The sequence below is a fragment of the Scylla paramamosain genome, chromosome 13 (assembly GCF_035594125.1).
Source record: "Scylla paramamosain isolate STU-SP2022 chromosome 13, ASM3559412v1, whole genome shotgun sequence".
In the NCBI taxonomy this organism is placed as follows: Eukaryota; Metazoa; Arthropoda; class Malacostraca; order Decapoda; family Portunidae; genus Scylla; species Scylla paramamosain.
Genome location: NC_087163.1, coordinates 12,856,827 through 12,877,038, shown reverse-complemented (window position 1 = coordinate 12,877,038; position 20,212 = coordinate 12,856,827). Strand labels below are relative to the sequence as shown.

Below are 20,212 nucleotides of genomic sequence, written 5' to 3'. Positions count from 1 at the left end.
CACCAGCCCCATAAAGAAGTCCTTTTTAATCCTTAGGCAAACAATTGACAGCCTTACTTTTGTATAAAAAAAAATTACAGTGTGTGGTATGCTGACAAGTGGCTAGAGGTAATGTGGAATGATGGTTACTATCACAGACAACAGGGGCAGAAATGTGTACATACATACCATCGGCCAGGTAGCGACCTTCTTGGCTCTTACATCCAAATTGTTTGTTAAACACACTGTGAAGACAATAGCTGATTGAGCTTTGCTTGGTGGACTCAAAAGCTCTTATTACTATGCCATTTTGTGGCATACACTGGCAAAAGGGTGAAACAAAATTTTACACTGAATTAGTCAGCCTCACCCCCAGGCAGATTAATTCAAAGTCAAGCACTGTATAACTTTATTTGAGTCCTAGGCCTTATCAAATAATATGGTATTTTTTTTTATCATGTACCACATCCATTTTAACCAATACTTCCTTTACTTCCTTTAAATACTCTTTACATCCTTTTAATAAGTTTTGCACAACAACATTACATGAGGTGTAGATAAGGATAATTTATCCCCTGCAGGTTGTGGCTTAAGGGAAATAACAAGGGTGATAGATAAAATCCTCAGGATTAGAAATTAGGATAAGATTAGAAGTATGAGTTGAAGAGACTGTGCTGTGTAGGCCTGCTGGTTTCTTGCAGTTTTCCTTATTTACTTATGCTGTTATGTTCTTAAAACATTAGTACATTAACAAAACCACATCTCAGAATGTAATGTATTTTCCCAAACTATATGTCAACATAGTTCACTAAAATAAATTTAAATCTTACAGATATCTTAATTATATGTAAAAATTATGCTTAATGAAGTTTCTAATTGTCTTACTAAGCAAACTTACTTCAATAATTTCTTTTTGGTAGACTCCATCCCATCAACATTTTCATCGCTCAACAATTTCTGGGGAGTCTGAAGATGCTTCACCCAATCAAAGCCAGATCGTGTGTTACTATCCAGCACCAGCAGACCAGTAGCAGAAGCAGAAGACTCATTTTCCTATGATTAATTTAAAAATAAAGATTTCTGTCATCTTCAAAATGCATATTACCATCAATTAATTTTTTTATAATGATGGGAATTTTTTCCTTCACAGTTTTTTGATGAATGAGATGTGACTATTAGTGTTATTCTTGTAAATTCATCTGATTAATCGAAAGTTGAGATATATTTAGGTCACATATAATTTAAAGGAAGTGATGTAAAATTGCATTATATACTAGATTTTCAAACTAATCAATAACAAGGAACCACAAGCATAGGCATAGTTTAGGCTCTTAGTGAGGTTAACCATTACTTTTCATAATCTATAGTAATTACAGTAAAATCCCTCTCATCTGGCATTCGAGTATCCAGTAGCTTCAAGTATCCGGCACATTTTTCCCCGAGCCTTAAAATCAATAAAAAATCAATGTGTACTCATAAAATCGATTAAAATTCTCGCGCGAGGCATACTTTGTCCCCTCGCCACCAGAGCACACTGCTTCGCGCCACCCACGGCCCACTGCACTGTGTTTAGTCAGTGACTCGGTCCTGCGTGTGCACTATTTATCGCCTGACACCTTCATCATGCCTAAAGTTGTAGAAAAGAGGAAGTGTGTTGTGCTTACACTTAAGCAGCTGATCAGATCAGCTGCTGATTAAGATCAGCTGATCTTTGTTATGGTAAGATGCGTGAGTGTAGGGTGGTGATTGTGGACATAATTTCACTTCTATTCAAGTATCTGGCAATATTCAAGTATCCGGCATGTCGGCGGTCCCGTTGATGCCGGATAAGAGGGATTTTACTGTATCTAGAATTTGTGATTGACAGCAATGACAATAAATTTACCAATGACACTTACATATTACTAGGGGACTTAGAATGCATGAGTAGGAAGAAAATCAGAAAATGCAATGAAACATCAATAATTGTAGGATTCTCCACATAAAAAAAACTTCAATATATTTAAAAGGGCACAAACATTGCCAAATCCACAAAAAAAAGTAAATAAATAAATAAACTGAATAGAATCCCCTATACTCTGGCCTCAAAAGCAGTGTACTAACACATACAACAAAGTAAACAATTTTTGTTTTTATTAATAGGAACATTAATGATAAGTCTGTATACAATATTCTGAAGTTATCTATAGCTCTGATTAACCCACATCTGTAGATTATGCTGTACAGTTCTGATTTTTTTGTTATAAAGGATGTAGACAGGCTGGAGTCTATGCATAGAAAAATGACTAGGATGATCCAGAAACTGGAAAACTTACCTTAAAAGAACAGACTAAAATGCCTTAAGCTGCATTCATTAGCAGGATATAAGGTGTTCAGAGATATAAAAAAGGTATTTAAATGGATTTAAATGGATATAATATACAATAATCAGGTTCTCTTAATTTGGAAACAAATTAAACTTGGAATTTTGCACTATTCTTATTTTCTTATTTTCTAAGTTTAATTCAGTTAATAAAACTCAACATGAATTTAAAGCAAACTTACCTCAGGTATATTTATATCATTTAAAGGATTTTCATGTAGTATTGCAGTTGCTTTGCTGTTATGGTCCAGATGGTCATCTGTTCCTTCCAGTGTTACAGAAATGCTCTCATAGGTATATTCACCTATATCTAGCTCAAGATCTTCCTCTGATAGACTGAGATCACTCCTGAGTAATGGATTCAAGTTAACATCTAATGTTTTAGAATTATCTTGGCTTCCATGTGAATCAAGCTGGATTACTTCTTCTAAGAAGTCTGAAGGTGTATGTTCCCTTCTACAATCTCTAGGTGTTACAAGAGAGTAATTAATTTTTTCAGGGCTTTGTGTTACTCTATTTTGAACACTACTGGGATGAATGATACATTTATCAGGCTTTGTATCATGAACATCATTAAATTCCCCTGTTCTGGCTGTTGCTGCTGCACTAAATTTCACATTAACTGATACATCATCATTGTTTATCTGTCTTTTCACAGATACAGCATTGCTGAAGGTCAACTTTTTTTTTAGTACATCAAATGAAGTTTTCATTTGGACCTTTCTTCCCCTGAGAATTGGAGAACAAGATCTAGCTAAAATCCTTCTTGAACCAAGAACTGGTGATTGAGGTTCAAGTACATTCATTATCTTGCATTTGTGCATTTGTGCATCTGTGCAAGATAATGCTCCATCACATCTTCCACTGATGGGTAGTAATGATTCAGATTTCCTAATATCCATTTCATTTTCCGTTTTGATTAAATCATGATGTTTAAATGAAGGCAGAGAGCTTTGAAGGCCTTGACAATTATGTTTTTTCTCCTCATTACAACTTGTACTTAATAGTGTTTTTCCATCATCTGGTTTCTGAAAACTGATCTGTCCCTCTTCATCTCCAGAGAATAACCTCTGATCTGAAAAACTTTCTATTGAATTTTCATATTTTTCAGATTGTTGGTAGTTCATGGAACTACAAACTCCAGTCTCATAAGCTGAAGAAGGATGATGGATAGATTGGATCACTTCCTCATCACTGCTTGACCACTCTATAGTTAAGTCTTCTCCAGAAGACTCCCTTGATGGTCGACTGGTGAACTCAGCAAGAATAGTTGCTCTATTATGCCACATCTGACAAAGATTAAAGAATATATATTAATCACCTATTAAAGCAAAAGTAATACATTGCAGACAGCACAATCCTGGTCAGTGCAGTGTACACTCACCACCACCACCACCCACACCCTCCTTCCTTCCCACCCTACTCATTACCTTGCTGCCACTGATGCTTACTAGGATTTCTTACCAGGATGAGCTCCATTAGAAGGGAGCTCCAAACATGCCAACATGCCACAATGTAATAAAATATTTGTGATGATGACAAACATGTACCTGATGTGGAATGTGTGTTATAAACATTTAGTGAATTATCAATAATAATATACAGTTAATATTTCGGCTGCTGCCCAGACATTCGGCCTCATTTACCAACATTTATCTGGTAAATGCAATGGATGGTCCGTAGGCCATACACGTCCGTTAAATGCGGAAATCCGCTATAATGGGGTCCGGTATAATGAGGGTTTACTGTATGAAAATCAGAACAAAGAGATATTAAAAAAAGATTACTGGAATGAATGAAGTTTTCTAGATAGAAGAGAAATGAAGATAATACAAAATGAAACACCAGAGGAAACCTCTGGCAATATCAGCAGAAACTCGTGTTACACCCTATATTTACTTGTTTGTATTTTTTACAGGATTGAGTCATGACCATAATGTCCCATCTTTAATTTAGTAACCAATTATCATATTTTTCTTCAAATTTATGTATACTGTTTTCACACACTACCTCTGCTGGCAATGAATTCCATGATCTATTGCTCTATTTGGAAAACTGTATTTTGTATGTCACTGTCTCCTTTTCTTTTTCTTAGTTTTATTTTATGTCCTCTAAATGTTTAATTTCCTCTTTTAAACAAATTTCTTGTCAGTCTTTCCTTTTCTGCTAAACATTTATACATCATGGAGGAGGAGGCAGTAGACACCTGCCGAAACGATAATTACTCCCAGTGAGGTCTAAAGCACTGTTCAGGGGGTGCTGTGAACTTATCATTAAACCCAGCTGTGACCTCACTGAACGTTTCCCTTTGTGTCTCACAACACAAGAGGGCAGTCACAGCCTGCCCTCTAAAGACAACTCTCTTCCTCCACACGAAACTACAAGCACCTAATAACACACACACACCCTTCACTCAAAAATTTTAAACTCATGGCGACTCCTACACCAGCCTCGGAGTCCCCATCTGGGGAGGGGACCATAAGTGCCCCCAGGTCGGACTGCCTTTCCGTCGACGACCCTACGTGTCTTGACACCCCCCTCAACTTTTTCTTCATTAACTTCTGCAACATTCGCGGTCTAAGATCTAATTTTCAATCTATAGAACATCACCTCTCCTCTTCTAAACCTCATCTTCTTTTCCTCACTGAAACTCAGGTGTCTGAGGCAACTGACAGTAGCCCCTTTTCTGTTCCCTCCTACTTTCTCTATCCTCATTTTCGATCCAAAGCTGGATGCTGCGTTTATGTGCGCAATGACTTAACCTGCTCTCGTGCCCACGCTCTTGAATCTTCCGAGTTTTCCACCATCTGGCTACGACTACAGAGTCATTCTCATACTAAATTTATCTGTGCTGTATACCTCTCTCCTAACTCCTCTGACTATAAGAAATTCTTTGACTACTTAACTTCCAAAGTGGAGCACATTCTGACCCTCTTCCCTTTTGCAGAGATCTCCATTCTTGGAGACTTCAATGTTCACCACCAGCTTTGGCTTTCCTCTCCCTTCACTGACCATCCTGGTGAACTAGCCTACAACTTTGCTATCCTCCATGACCTAGAGCAATTGGTGCAACACCCTACTCATATTCCTGACCGTCTTGGAGATACGCCCAACATTCTTGACCTTTTCCTGACCTCTAATCCTTCTGCTTATTCTGTCACCCTTTCTTCTCCGTTGGGCTCCTCCGATCACAATCTCATATCTTTATCTTGTCCTATCACTCCAATCCCTCCTCAGGATCCCCCTAAGCGAAGGTGCCTCTGGCGTTTTGCCTCTGGTAATTGGGGGGACCTGAGGAGGTATTTTGCTGATTTTCCTTGGAATGATTACTGCTTCCGTGTCAGAGACCCGTCTTTGTGTGCTGAGCGCATAACAGAGGTGATAGTGTCTGGCATGGAGGCGTACATTCCTCACTCTTTTTCTCGTCCTAAACCTTCTAAACCTTGGTTTAACACAGCTTGTTCTCGTGCTATATATGATAGACAGGTGGCCCACAAAAGGTACTTAAGCCTTCCATCACCAGAATCTCATGCACTTTATATTTCTGCCCGGAACCATGCCAAGTCTGTTCTCCAACTAGCCAAAAACTCCTTCATTAACAGAAAATGTCAAAACCTTTCAAGATCTAACTCCCCTCGTGATTTCTGGCATCTAGCCAAAAATATCTCCAATAACTTTGCTTCTTCTTCTTTCCCTCCTCTACTTCAACCAGATGGCACCACTGCTATCACATCTATTTCTAAAGCTGAACTCTTTGCTCAAACCTTTGCTAAAAACTCTACCTTGGACGATTCTGGGCTTGTTCCTCCCTCTCCTCCATCCTCTGACTACTTCATGCCACTTATTAAAATTCTTCGCAATAATGTTTTCCATACCCTCGCTGGCCTAAACCCTCGGAATGCTTATGGACCTGATGGGGTCCCTCCTATTGTTCTCCGAAACTGTGCCTCTGTGCTTGCACCTTGCCTAGTCAAACTCTTTCAGCTCTGTCTGTCAACATCTACCTTTCCTTCTTGCTGGAAGTTTGCCTACATCCAACCTGTTCCTAAAAAGGGTGACCATTCTAATCCCTCAAACTACCGTCCTATTGCTTTAATTTCCTGCCTATCTAAAGTTTTTGAATCTATCCTCAACAGGAAGATTCTTAAACATCTATCACTTCACAACCTTCTATCTGATAGCCAGTATGGGTTCCGTCAAGGCCGCTCTACTGGTGATCTTCTGGCTTTCCTTACTGAGTCTTGGTCATCCTCTTTTAGAGACTTTGGTGAAACTTTTGCTGTTGCCTTGGACATATCAAAAGCCTTTGATAGAGTCTGGCACAAAGCTTTGATTTCCAAACTACCCTCCTACGGTTTCTATCCTTCTCTCTGTAACTTCATCTCAAGTTTCCTTTCTGACCGTTCTATTGCTGCTGTGGTAGACGATCACTGTTCTTCTCCTAAATCTATTAACAGTGGTGTTCCTCAGGGTTCTGTCCTGTCACCCACTCTCTTCTTATTATTCATTAATGATCTTCTAAACCAAACTTCTTGTCCTATCCACTCCTGTGCTGATGATGCCACCCTGCACTTTTCCACGTCTTTTCATAGACGTCCAACCCTTCAAGAGGTAAACATTTCATGCAGGGAAGCCACAGAACGCCTGACTTCTGATCTTTCTAAAATTTCTGATTGGGGCAGAGCAAACTTGGTATTGTTCAATGCCTCAAAAACTCAATTCCTCCATCTATCAACTCGACACAACCTTCCAGACAACTATCCCCTCTTCTTCAATGACGCTCAACTTTCCCCTTCTTCTACACTGAACATCCTCGGTCTGTCCTTTACTTATAATCTGAACTGGAAACTTCACATCTCATCTCTAGCTAAAACAGCTTCTATGAAGTTAGGTGTTCTGAGACGTCTCCGACAGTTTTTCTCACCCCCCCAGCTGCTAACTCTGTACAAGGGCCTTATCCGTCCATGTATGGAGTATGCTTCACATGTCTGGGGGGGTTCCACTACTACTGCTCTTCTAGACAGGGTGGAATCAAAAGCTTTTCGTCTCATCAACTCCTCTCCTCTAACTGACTGTCTTAAGCCCCTCTCTCACCGCCGCAATGTTGCATATCTAGCTGTCTTCTACCGCTATTTTCATGCTAACTGCTCTTCTGATCTTGCTAACTGCATGCCTCCCCTCCTTCCACGGCCTCGCTGCACAAGACTTTCTTCTTTCTCTCACCCCTATTCTGTCCACCTCTCTAACGCAAGAGTTAACCAGTATTCTCAATCATTCATCCCTTTCTCTGGTAAACTCTGGAACTCCCTGCCTGCTTCTGTATTTCCACCTTCCTATGACTTGAATTCCTTCAAGAGGGAGGTGTCAAGACACTTATCCACCAATTTTTGACCACTGCTTTGACCCTTTTATGGGACTGGCATTTCAGTGGGCATTTTTTTACTAGATTTTTGTTGCCCTTGGCCAGTATCCTTCCTACATAAAAAAAAAAAAAAGATCATATCACCTCTTATCTTTCTTTCCTCTAGTATGGGTAAATTCAGCTATTCTAATCTTTCTTCATAGCTTAACCCTCTAAGGGATGGTACCATTCTTGATGCTGCCCCTTGAATTTTCTCCAGTTTGGAAATAAGTATTTTTTTTTAAGTGTGGGCTCAATACCACTGCTGCATATTTTAATGTGGGTCTTATGATGTTATCAACTTCCTTATCATCTCTCCATCTATGTATGTGAACACTATTCTCATATTTGCTAATAGGGCATACATACTTCCTGCCTTACCATTGATGTGATTATCAGAATTAGCTAAATCTCTCTCTTTCTCAGACTCTTTTAATTTTTATCTCCTAATTCATATTCCCATTCTGGTCATGGCTCACTTTTTCCAAAATTCAGAACATGACATTTATCTCCATTAAATTTCATTTGCCATTTATCACTCCATTCATTCAACTTATTAAAGTTATCTTGCAGCTCTCTACAGTAATCTTAATTTTTTTAAAGTTCTTTGAATTTTGGCATCATTGGCAAATCATTGGCATGTTCATGAAGCTCCCTTCTGAAATTACCTCAGGCATATAATTTACATAATTTAGGAATATAACTAGTACTAATACAAAGCCTTGCAGAACTCTACCAGTTACATCCTTCCAAGAAGAGTATTTACCCCTCAATGTTGTTCTCATTTTCATCTTTTAAAACATTTTCCATCCATTTTAATAAGTCTCCCTGAACACCTCCATAGATTTTTTACTTCCAGATAAGCCTTTGATGAGGAACCCTGTTAAAGGCTTTTTTTTTTTTTTATCCAGGTAAATACTATCTACCCATCCATCTCCTTGTAGTTTTTCAGATATTTTTGGAGTAAAAGCTTAACAAGTTTGATACATAAGATCTTCCTTTTCTGAAACAAAATTGTTTATCTGATAATAATTTGTTACCTTCTATGTGATCTACCCAGTTCTTCCTTACTATTCTTTCCATTATTTTGCATACTACATTTGTTAGAGAAATAGGCCTATAGTTGAGAGGGTTCTGTCTGTTTCCTTTCTCAAATAGTGGTACTATGTCTGCTCTTTTCTAACTTTCTGGCAGCTTCCCTTATTTTAGGGAATCTTGTATGATATGTTTGATGGTTTACTTAATCATTTTCCACATTCCTTCAATACCTAGAGGGAAATGCCATCAGGACCCATACCTATGCTTTTGTCCAGTGCTTTCATCTCTGATTCTATTTCTTTACAACTTACTAATAAGTTGTCTAATGTTTCTATCCTGGATCTCTGTTTTGCTCTTCTAGAAATGATTTTTCATTTGTAAATACTGATTGGAATTTCTTATTTAGTATCTAACATATTTCTTCCTCAGTATTATAATTTTACGTCAGGAAATCACACCTCTGCTAGAGGTCGCTTCCCCATGAGATACGCTTTGCTGCTTCACGCCACCAGTTGCTGTGCTTCCTTCATGCCATCCAGATGGTTTTCAGCAGCTGCGAGTCTGGCAGCCTTCTTCCCGTGATCCTTCTGGAGCAGAAAGGCTTTGCTACAGCCTGTGACCCAGTTTGGGGCTGGCTGCAACACCACCCATGATCCATTTAGGAGCAGCGAGGGAAGTGCTTTGTTGATGCACTTGTGGAGCTGAAGACTCTCACACTGAGCTGCACCGCCGCCTTGCTCTCGCCGCCGCCATGTCGGATGTCCCGGGTAGTTCCATCAGCAAATGGAGATTGAGTAAGGAGGGCGATTCTGAACATGCCAGGAATGCGAGGAAAGGATCCTCGCATAGGACTAGCTCCAGGAGCAGCCCTTCTCAGCGGGAGGCTCTTCAGGGCGAAAACAAAAGGCCCCAAGGTCACGTCTCTGGTGATGGCGGTGACTCTGCTTCCCAGCACACATGTTCCTTGCCTTCTACCTCACGGGATGAGGCATCTGCGCCGCCCTGGCACATGGTGATGGACGCTTTGGCTGCTTTATGTAGCGATATGGAGAAATTGAAGGAGGAAAGAAACTTAGGCCCCAGTCGGGGGGCTGATGACGCCACGGTGGCCACTGATGTAAACATTGGCCCTGCTGGCCGTGTGGTGCGTCCCTCGGGCGCGTCCACGGGATTTTCTGGCTTTACTCCAGCTGAGCATTACCTTTCCAGTGATGATTGTGTCTCGCAGGATGACGGGCAGCCTGACAGTGTTCTCCTGCAGTGTGCCAGGGCTTACGGTCCTGTGGATGAGGTGTCTGATGGTATTGACCAGCATGTTGCTGATATGGTTAACCATGTATTTGCTCATGGCTTGCGAGAGGAGGAGTATAAGGAGATTTTGGAGGATGCTGCAGCCAAGAGGCCAGACAACTGTCATGCCTTAGCACCCGTGGATTGCAACTCGCAAGTTTTAGATGCACTGAAGACAGATGCCAAGAAGGCAGACTTCCGTTTGAAGGATGTTGGAAAAGACATTATCAAGGCTGCCACAATTTTGACTAAGTCACTCACAGTGCTTGACAAGATCGCCCAGACTGGCCAACCAGATGTTGCCCAGGAAGTGGGCATGCTTAATGGTGCCCTGGCACTCCTGGGTCATGCTAATCATAAGAACAACCTGGCTCGCCGGTTCATCCTCAAGCATGAAATTAACCAGAAGTATGCTCACCTCTGTTCAGACAAGGTGCCCATGACTCGTCTTCTGTTTGGGGATGATGTCTCACTCTCGGCCAAGCACATTGAGGAATCTGAGAAGTTAAGGAGTAAGATTGCTCCAAGGAAACCGCTCTCTACCTCGAAGTTTGGTCCTGGCAAGTTTAGGGGCTCTTCTGGGAAACTGCCATACAGGGGTTTTATGTCCAGGTTTCATCCATGTGGCCAACACACGCATGTCCCCCGGAGTGAGCACCGGCAATCCTTCTCACGGCGGGGTCCTGAGACAAAAAACTCCCGAGGTTGGGGTCACAATCCCCAGCAATAACTGAGGTGAGTCATCCTTTTCAAGACTTCACAATTTTGTACATGAGTAGCATGCCATTACCAGTGATCCAAATATTTTAGATATTGTTCAGCATTGCCATTTAGATATTGATGTTGCTAATATTGGTCCCTTATTTGCTGAAGAAGTTGAGTATGTGTTTAATGTCGAGGAAAAGGAAATTGTTTGCCAGGAAATTGTACAGCTTTTGGGTCTGGGGGTTATCAAGGAGACCCAGAGACAGGAGGGGCAAATTCTTTCCCCTATTTTCTTAGGACGGAAGAAGGATGGTGGGTTTAGGATGATCCTTAACCTGGCAAAATTTAATAAATTTTTAGATTACAAACACTTCAAGATGGAAAATTTTGAACAGGCGATTCGACTTGTTAACAGCGGTGTCTTCATAGCCTCTGTCGATTTGCGGCATGCCTATTATTCTGTTAAGATAGCTGAGGAACAACAACATTTTCTGTGTTTCAAGTGGCAAGGAAAAATTTATCAATTCACGTGTCTCCCTAATGGGGTTGCGTCTGTTCACTAAATTAATGAAACCTGTTTTTGCTGTACTTAGAGAGAAAGGACATATCATCACAAGTTTCATTGATGATACTCTTATTTGTCATAGCACTTTTGATGGATGTTGTGAGAGTACATGCCACTGTTGACTTGCTCAAGAAGTTAGGTTTCTGTATTAACGAAGGCAAATCTATCTTGGTCCCCACTAAGCACTTGGAGTATTTGGGGAACATTATAGATTCTGAGACTATGACAGTGACATTACCTGATCATAGGATACACAAGATACTACAATGCTGTGAGGAATTATTACATAGTGACAGAGCCAAAATTCGGAATGTGGCCAGAGTTGTTGGGCTATTAGTTGCAGCCGTTCCAGAAGCAGAGATGGGGAAACTGCATTACAGGCGGTTAGAATGTGCTAAGATTGCTGCGTTAAAAGATGCAAAAGGGAACTACGTCAATGAAATGGGCAGCACACAGTCCTCACTGTGTAATGACTTTTGCCGTGACCTTTGGGAGTGGTGTGCGGTGAATGATACCTGGCTTACCTGCTCTCATGTACCAGGTAAAGTCAATCTCATGGCAGACACTGCATCTCGGACATTCAATGACAGGCATGAGTGGAAATTGAATGAAGAACTCTTTAGGGCCTTTTCTGAAGTACTTGGAGTTCCGAGCATTGATCTCTTTGCTTCTAGACTGAATGCTCAAGTGACTCGTTTCTGCTCCTGGAAATCTGACCCAGATGCAGAACATTTTGATGCCTTTTCCATCTGCTGGTCGCAGTTTGAACTAATCTACCTTTTCTCTCCCTTTGCTCTGATTGCCACGTGCCTCCAGAAGATTCAAGCAGAGTCAGCGAAGGGGTGGATGGTGTTGCCTCTCTGGCCGTCCCAGCCCTGGATGGGGACTCTACTCACTTTGCTGGTCAAGGAACCACAGCTGATTCCGAGGGAGGCACATGTCTTGCGTCACCCATCGACACACCCGACTGATGGCTTGCCTCTTATCCGGTAACGTCTGCGAGACAGGGGCATTTCTCAGGCAGGTACGGACATCATCCTTGCCTCCTGGAGACCTGCGACTGCAAGGCAGTACCAGCCACATGTCAACAGGTGGCTACAGTTTTGTAGTAGCCAGAACATCTATCCCTTTGCTCCCACTGTAACTGATGTGAATTTTCTGTCTGTCACTTTCCACAGAGGTGTTGGTTATACTTCAATCAACACTGCCAGGGGTGCACTTTCCTCCCTGGGGATTACTGTGGATGGTTGCAGTGCAGGAAGCCATCCTCTTGTCACCAGGTTCTTAAGGGGTGTTTTTAACTTGTGGCCGTCTGTCCCTAGGTATACAAGAACTTGGGATGTTCAGCAGGTGCTACAGCATCTGCGTGTCCTCCCTCTCTTTAAAGGACTTAACACTGAAGCTTGTGATGTTGATGGCACTTACGCAGACTGCCAGAATACAAACTTTGCACTGTTTGTTGCTGAGGAATATTAGTTTTAGGAAGGATTCTGTTTGTGTTTGGTTAGGGGAAACTATTAAACAGTGCGGGCCAAAGTTCAATGTGCAGCTTGTGACCTTTAACCCTTTCCTTCAGGCAATCATATATATACAATTGCATCAATGCGTCCATGGTGATGGTGATCATACCCGTAATCAAGAATTTTCACGCCTCAATTTTGAGCTCCAAGCGCGGTTTCTCGAGTCAGATGGTGTGAGTGGAAGTGTCTGGCATGTTTCCACATGTAGTGTTGTCACTAGCTCTGGAAATTTAGCGGTAACTAAGCTATTTTCGCTTTCTTCGGGCGACACTTGGCAACCCCAGCGACCCGCCGGGTGGAAAGCACCCGCCAGGTGGAAATCACCATGATAAGTGTGAAGAGACATCCTGATAAGAGCGAAGGATCTCAGATCATAACTCACCATGGGGCAGGACAGAACATGTGTATTTAGCAGTGCTTCTGAGTTTGAAGACAGTGACAGTGAATATTTAGAAGAAGAAACTGAAGAAAGCGAAGACATTAGTGAGGACTTGGAAAATGATTTACAGGATCCACCTGTTTTATCAGAACAGAGAGATGATACCTATCATTCTTTCATGTTAATTTTTCATTATCTTCGATTTTATAATAAAATGGTAGAAGGTAACTTGTCAGAGAGGAGAGAGAGAGAGAGAGGAGAAGAGAAGAGAGAGAGGAGAGAAGAGAGAGAGAGAGAGAGAGAGAGAGAGAGAGAGAGAGAGAGAGAGAGAGAGAGAGAGACGAGAGAGAGAGAGAGAGAGAGAGAGAGAGAGAGAGAGAGAGAGAGATAATGTTATTTGCCTGAAACTTGATATGAAAATGGATGAAATCTCTCTCTCTCTCTCTCTCATTGGAAGTGTACAATTTCCCCTCCAAAGATGAGAGAGAGAGAGAGAGAGAGAGAGAGAGAGAGAGAGAGAGAGAGAGAGAGAGAGAGAGAGAGAGAGAGAGAGAGAGAGAGAGAGAGAGAGAGAGAGAGAGAGAGAGAGAGAGAGAGAGAGAGAGAGAGAGAGAGAGAGAGAGAGAGAGAGAGAGAGAGAGAGAGAGAGAGAGAGAGAGAGAGAGAGAGAGAGAGAGAGAGAGAGAGAGAGAGAGAGAGAGAGAGAGAGAGAGAGAGAGAGAGAGAGAGAGAGAGAGAGAGAGAGAGAGAGAGAGAGAGAGAGAGAGAGAGAGAGAGAGAGAGAGAGAGAGAGAGAGAGAGAGAGAGAGAGAGAGAGAGAGAGAGAGAGAGAGAGAGAGAGAGAGAGAGAGAGAGAGAGTGTGTGTGTGTGCGTGCGGTGTCATCGCTCTCCGGGCTGTTTCTGGAAGACGGATCACACAGCGGGAGGAGGAGGAATCCTTGATAAGGCGTAAACTGAACTTTCAGAGGTCACATCGAGCTACAAAGTACGTCATTGTATTCAGAATAACAAAGAAAAAATAATTATTAGTATTCAAACAGTTTTCTGACAATTTCTAGGTTTACCATTTTTAGCCGTCATAGCAAACGGGAAAATATTTTAAGCACCGGAAGGAAAGGATTAAAGCATATTCTACAGACATTAGATTGTGTGTGTGTGAAACTCTGAAAATGTATATTGCTAGGACAGAGGAGTTCAGAAATTCTGCAGATCAGGAGAATGGGAAGTTACTCCTAAGTTTTATCAAGCCCCACAAGCATGTAACGAGGGACACTGTTGCAAGATGGATTTGAACGGTGCTCTCTCTGTTGGGCATAGACTCCAGCCAGTATTCAGCAGGCAGTGTTCGGCCTGCAGCTGCATCAAAAGCCAAAGCCATGGCTCTACCGATTGGACACAATCAAGCAAGGGCTGGGTGGTCCAAGGTTGCCACTTTTGCCAAATTCTATGACAAGGAGATTGTTCCGAGTCACGATCTTTTCCAAGATGCTGTCCTTCAATAGTTTGTTAATTTTGTTTGCATAGGAGATGTTGTCTCTTGTCACCTGGTCCATGGCTCTGTAAATTTCTTATTATACTGAAGTTTGGTTACTGCTTGTACCATTTATCCTCTCTGCATGTCTACAGTACGACACCCACATGGTTTCAAAACCTCATGGGGAAGCGACCTCTAGCAGAGGTGTGATTTGCTGACGTAAAATTAATGAAGTACATGAGACTTACTGTAGGTCAGTTGAAATGTGCTTCGAATTTTATGAAGCAAATCACCTCCGCTAGAAGGGAGCTTTCACATGCCTGCCTCTCCCACCCTACACTCTGTAGCGTTTTGTGGCTTACATATTTCTAGCAGTGCAAAATGTTCAGTTACTTTCATGTGGTTGGTCGTACTCTTTAACCCTTTCCTTCTGGCAATCACATATATATACGACTGCAAAAATGCGTCCATAGCGACGGCGATCATACCTGTAATCAAGAATTTTTGCGCCTCAATTTTGAGCTCCAAGCGCTGTTTCTCAAGTCAGATGGTGTGAGTGGAAGTGTCTGGCATGTTTCCACATGTAGTCTTGTCTCTAGCTCTGGAAATTTAGCGATAACTAAGCTATTTTCCCTTTTTCCGGTCGACACTTGGCAACCCCAGCGACCCACCGGGTGGAAAGCACTCACCGGGTGGAAAGCACCATGATAAGTGTGAAGAGACATCCTGATAAGAGCGAAGGATCTCAGATCATAACTCACCATGGAGCAGGACAGAACATATGTATTTAGCAGTGCTTCTGAGTTTGAAGACAGTGACAGTGAATATATATTTAGAAGAAGAAACTGAAGAAAGCGAAGACATTAGTCAGGACTCGGAAAATGACTTACAGGATCCACCTGTTTTATCAGAAAAGAGAGAGGATACCTATCATTCTTTCATGTTAATTTTTTCATTATCTTCGATTTTATAATAAAATGGTAGGAAGGTAACTTGTCAGAGAGAGAGAGAGAGAGAGAGAGAGAGAGAGAGAGAGAGAGAGAGAGAGAGAGAGAGAGAGAGAGAGAGAGAGAGAGAGAGAGAGAGATAATGTTATTAGCCTGAAACTTGATATGAAAAGGGATGAAATCTCTCTCTCTCTCTCTCTCTCTCTCTCTCTCTCTCTCTCTCTCTCTCTCTCTCTCTCTCTCTCTCTCCCTCTCTCTCTCTCCCTCTCCCTCTCTCTCTCTCTCTCTCTCTCTCTCTCTCTCTCTCTCTCTCTCTCCCCCTCTCTCTCTCCCTCTCCCTCTCTCTCTCTCTCTCTCTCTCTCTCTCTCTCTCTCTCTCTCTCTCTCTCTCGTGTGTGTGTGTGTGTGTGTGTGTGTGTGTGTGTGTGTGTGTGTGTGTGTGTGTGTGTGTGTGTGTGTGTGTGTGTGTGTGTGTGTGTGTGGTGTGTGTGTGTGTGTGGGGGGGGGGGGGGCGCGCGCGAGCGGTGTCATCGCTCTCCGGGCTGTTTCTGGATGACGGATCACACAGCGGGAGGAGGAGGAATCCTTGATAAGGAAAGGGTTAAAGTCTGGTGGCGTGAAGCAGCAAAGCGTATCTCCTGTGAAAGCTCCCTTCTAGCAGAGGTGATATCCTTCATAAAATTCAAAGCACATTTCAACTGACTTACGGTAAGTCTCATGTACTTCATTAATTTTTTCCTTCACTTTAGCCTTGCTTTCAACATAACTATAGAATAGTTTGGGTTTGATATTTAATTCATGCTTCTCTTTTCTTCTTTGTATGTGTATATATATATATATATATATATATATATATATATATATATATATATATATATATATATATATATATATATATATATATATATATATATATATATATATATATATATATATATATATATATATATATATATATATATATATATATATATATATACATATATATATATGATGAGGGGGACAGTTGAGTGTCATTAAAGAAGAGGAGATAGTTGTCTGGAAGGCTGTCTCGAGCTGATAGATGAAGGAAGTGAGTTTTTGAGGCATTGAACAATACCAAGTTTGCTCTGCCCTAATCAGAAATTTTAGAGAGATCAGAAGTCAGGCATTCTGTGGCGTCCCTGTGTGAACTGTTTACTTGAAGGGTTGGACATTTATGAAAAGACGTGGAATAGTGCACGGTGATATCATTAGCGTAGGAGTGGATAGGACAAGAAATTTAGTTTAGAAGATCATTGATGAATAATAGGAAGAGTGGGTGAGAGGACACCACTGTTAATAAACTTGGGAAAAGAACAGTGACCATCTACCACAGCAGCAAAAGAACGGTGAGAAAGGAAATCAAAGCTTCATGCCAGATTCTATCAATAGTTTTTTATTTATCCAAGGCAACAGCAAAAGTTTCTCCAAAATATCTAAAACAGGATGACCAAGATTCAGTAAGGAAAGCCAGAAGATCACCAGTAGAACAGCCTTGACGGAACCCATACTGGTGATCAGACAGAAGGTTGTGAAGTGATAGATATTTAAGAATCTTTCTGTTGGGGATAGATTCAAAAACTTTAGATAGGCATAAAATTAAAGCAATAGGATGGTAGCTTGAGAGATTAGAACAGTCACTCTTTTTGAGAAAGGGCTGAATGTAGGCAAACTTCCAGCAAGAAGGAAAGGTAGATGTTGACAGACAGTGTTGAGTTTGATTCGGCAAGATACAAGCATGGAGGTGCAGTTTCAGAAAATAATACAAGGGACCCCATCAGGTCCATAAGCCTTCCGAGGGATTAGGCCAGTGAAGGCATGTAAAACATCATTGTGAAGAATTTTACTAGGTAGCATGAAGTAGTCAGAGGGTGGAGGAGAGGGAGGAACAAGCAGTGAATCATCCAAGGTAGAGTTTTTAGCAAAGATCTGAGTGAAGAGTTCAGCTTTAGAGATAGATGTTCAGCTTTAGAGATAGACGTGGTGCCATCTGGTTGAAATGAAGAAGGGAAAGAAGAAGAAGCAAAGTTATTGGAGGTATTTTTGCCTAGATGTGAGAAGTTACGAAGCGAGTTAGATCTTGCTATTAATGAGTTTTTGGCTAGTTGGAGGACAGACTTGGCATGATTCTGAGCAGAAATATAAAGCGCATGAGATTCTGGTAATGGAAGGGTCAAGTACCTTTTGTGGGCCACCTCTCTATCATGTATAGCATGAGAACAGGCTGTGTTAAACCAAGGTTTTGAAGGTTTAGGTCGAGAAAAAGAGTGAGGAATGTACACCTCCATGCCAGGCACCATCACCTCTGTTATGTGGCTGGCACACAGAGACGGGTCTCTGACACAGAAGCAGTAATCATTCCAAAGAAAATCAGCAAAATACATCCTCAGGTCCCACCAACTAGCAGAGGCAAAACGCCAGAGGCAGCTCTGCTTAGGGAGATCCTGCGGGCGGATTAGAGCGATAGGACAAGATACAGATATGAGATTGTGATTGGAGGAACCCAATAGAGAAGGGAGGGTAACAGCATAAGCAGGAGGATTAGAGGTTAGGTAAAGGTCAAGAATGTTGGGTGTATCTCAAAGACGGTCAAGAATACAAGTAGGGTGCTGCACGAATTGCTCTGGGTTGTGGGGGATAGCAAAGTTGAAGGCTCGTTCACCAGGATGGTCAGTGAAGGGAGAGGAAAGACAAAGCTGGTGGTGAATATTGAATTCTCCAAGAATGAGATCTCCACAAAAGGGAAGAGGGTCAGAATGTGCTCCACTTTGGAAGTTAAGTAGTCAAAGAATTTCTTATAGTCAGAGGAGTTAGGTGAGAGGTATACAGCACAGATAAATTTAGTTTGAGAGTGATTCTGCAGTCATAGCCAGATGGTGGAAAACTCAGAAGGTTCAAGAGTGTGGACACAAGAGCTGGCTAAGTTGTTGCACACATAAACACAACATCCAGCTTTGGATTGAAAATGAGGATAGAGAAAGTAAGAGGGAACAGAAAAGGGGCTACTGTCAGTTGCCTCAGACACCTGTGTTTTAGCAAGGAAAAGAATATGAGGTTTAGTAGAGGAGAGATGGTGTTCTACAAATTGAAAATTAGATCTAAGGCTGCGAATGTTGCAGAAGTTAATGAAGAAAAAGTTGATGGGGGTGTCAGGGTTTATACCAGAAGAACAGACTGACCTGGTGACATTTGTGGTCCCCTCCCAAGATGGGGACTCCAAGGCTGGTGTAAAAGTTGCCATGATAATTTTGAATTTTGAGTGAAGGGTGTGTGTGTAATTAGGTGCTTGTAGTTTTCTGTGAAGGAATAGAGTTGTCTTTAGAGGGCAGGCTGTGACTGCCCCCTTGTATTGTGAGACACAAAGGGAAACGTTCAGTAAGGTCACAGCTAGGTTTAATGATAAGTTCACAGCATCCCCTGATCCAGTGCTTTAGACCTCACCGGGAGTAATTATCATTTTGGCTTGATTTTGCCTCCTCATATTCCTTGCACTTTTATATCTCTTATAAGACCTTTCTCATCCATGTCTTCTGTATCTATTCCAGCAGCAGCAATGCAATTACCATCTAACCATTTTTTATCATGATTGTGTTTGTCTCTTTATAAGGGATATATCTTCTAATTCCTTCACTGTAAATTTCACAAAACTTTGAGTACTGATCAGGTATATCCTTCATATTAAGTTGTTCCTCCCACTTTATTGAATGAAAATATTTTCCTAGTTCTTCATAATTTCCTTTTTTTATAATTCAGCAGTAATTTTGGTTCATTTTCTATTATATCATATGCCACTATGAAGTCCCATGTCATTACCACATAATCACTTTTACCTAACAGTGGGAGGTACACAATATTTACTATTTCATTATCTTTCCTTGTGAAGAGTAAGTCTAGTGTCATAAGACAAAATAGCAAACAGGAAGAGGAAAAAAAGATAACACCATCTAAATAATAATAATCCCATGAAATATTTTTTTTATAATCTAAAGGAATAATCGTGAATACAAAAATTTACCTTCTTTTTGGTTATGCAAATAAAATTTTGTATATTCTTTTCAAATCAGTAAAATTTAGAACAAGAAAATTAAATGAAACTGTAAGCTACAAAATATAGTAGATTGAGAGGAAATATATCTTAACTGAAAGTATTATGTATTTTGTGAGAAATTCTTTGTTAATATTTAGATCCAAAAATTATTAAAAGACAGTCTAAGAATTAAGGAATGTGTGGGACCATTTGCAAAAATGCTCAAGAATAATTTGTGAATGTAGAAGGGTGATAAACTATTAAGGATATTTTAAAATTATGACTTATTTTTGTGGCAGAAAGACTTGTTTGTGTGGGCTGTAGCTACTATATAAAAGTTCGGTGCGTATTTTTGTGTCAGATATTAACCATCCATCATTCAGACAGGTACGTTCATCAGGGTTCTGAGATCCTGTGTGGTTTAAACTTTGTTCATATGAAAATGACCATTTTTGTGCCCGTATATATATATATATATATATATATATATATATATATATATA

General features: G+C 41.0%; 1 protein-coding gene across 1 annotated transcript in view; it reads right to left on the bottom strand.

Annotated features, from left to right (window-relative positions):
- LOC135106190 (uncharacterized) overlaps positions 1-20,212 on the bottom strand; it is a 292,915-nt gene that overhangs the window by 241,661 nt on the left and 31,042 nt on the right. The window contains exons 2-3 of the mRNA XM_064014967.1: positions 2,524-3,630; positions 878-1,032 (exon numbers count right to left, since the gene is read on the bottom strand). Coding sequence (XP_063871037.1) covers positions 878-1,032; positions 2,524-3,630 — 1,262 coding nt within the window. The remainder of the gene's footprint in view (positions 1-877; positions 1,033-2,523; positions 3,631-20,212) is intronic.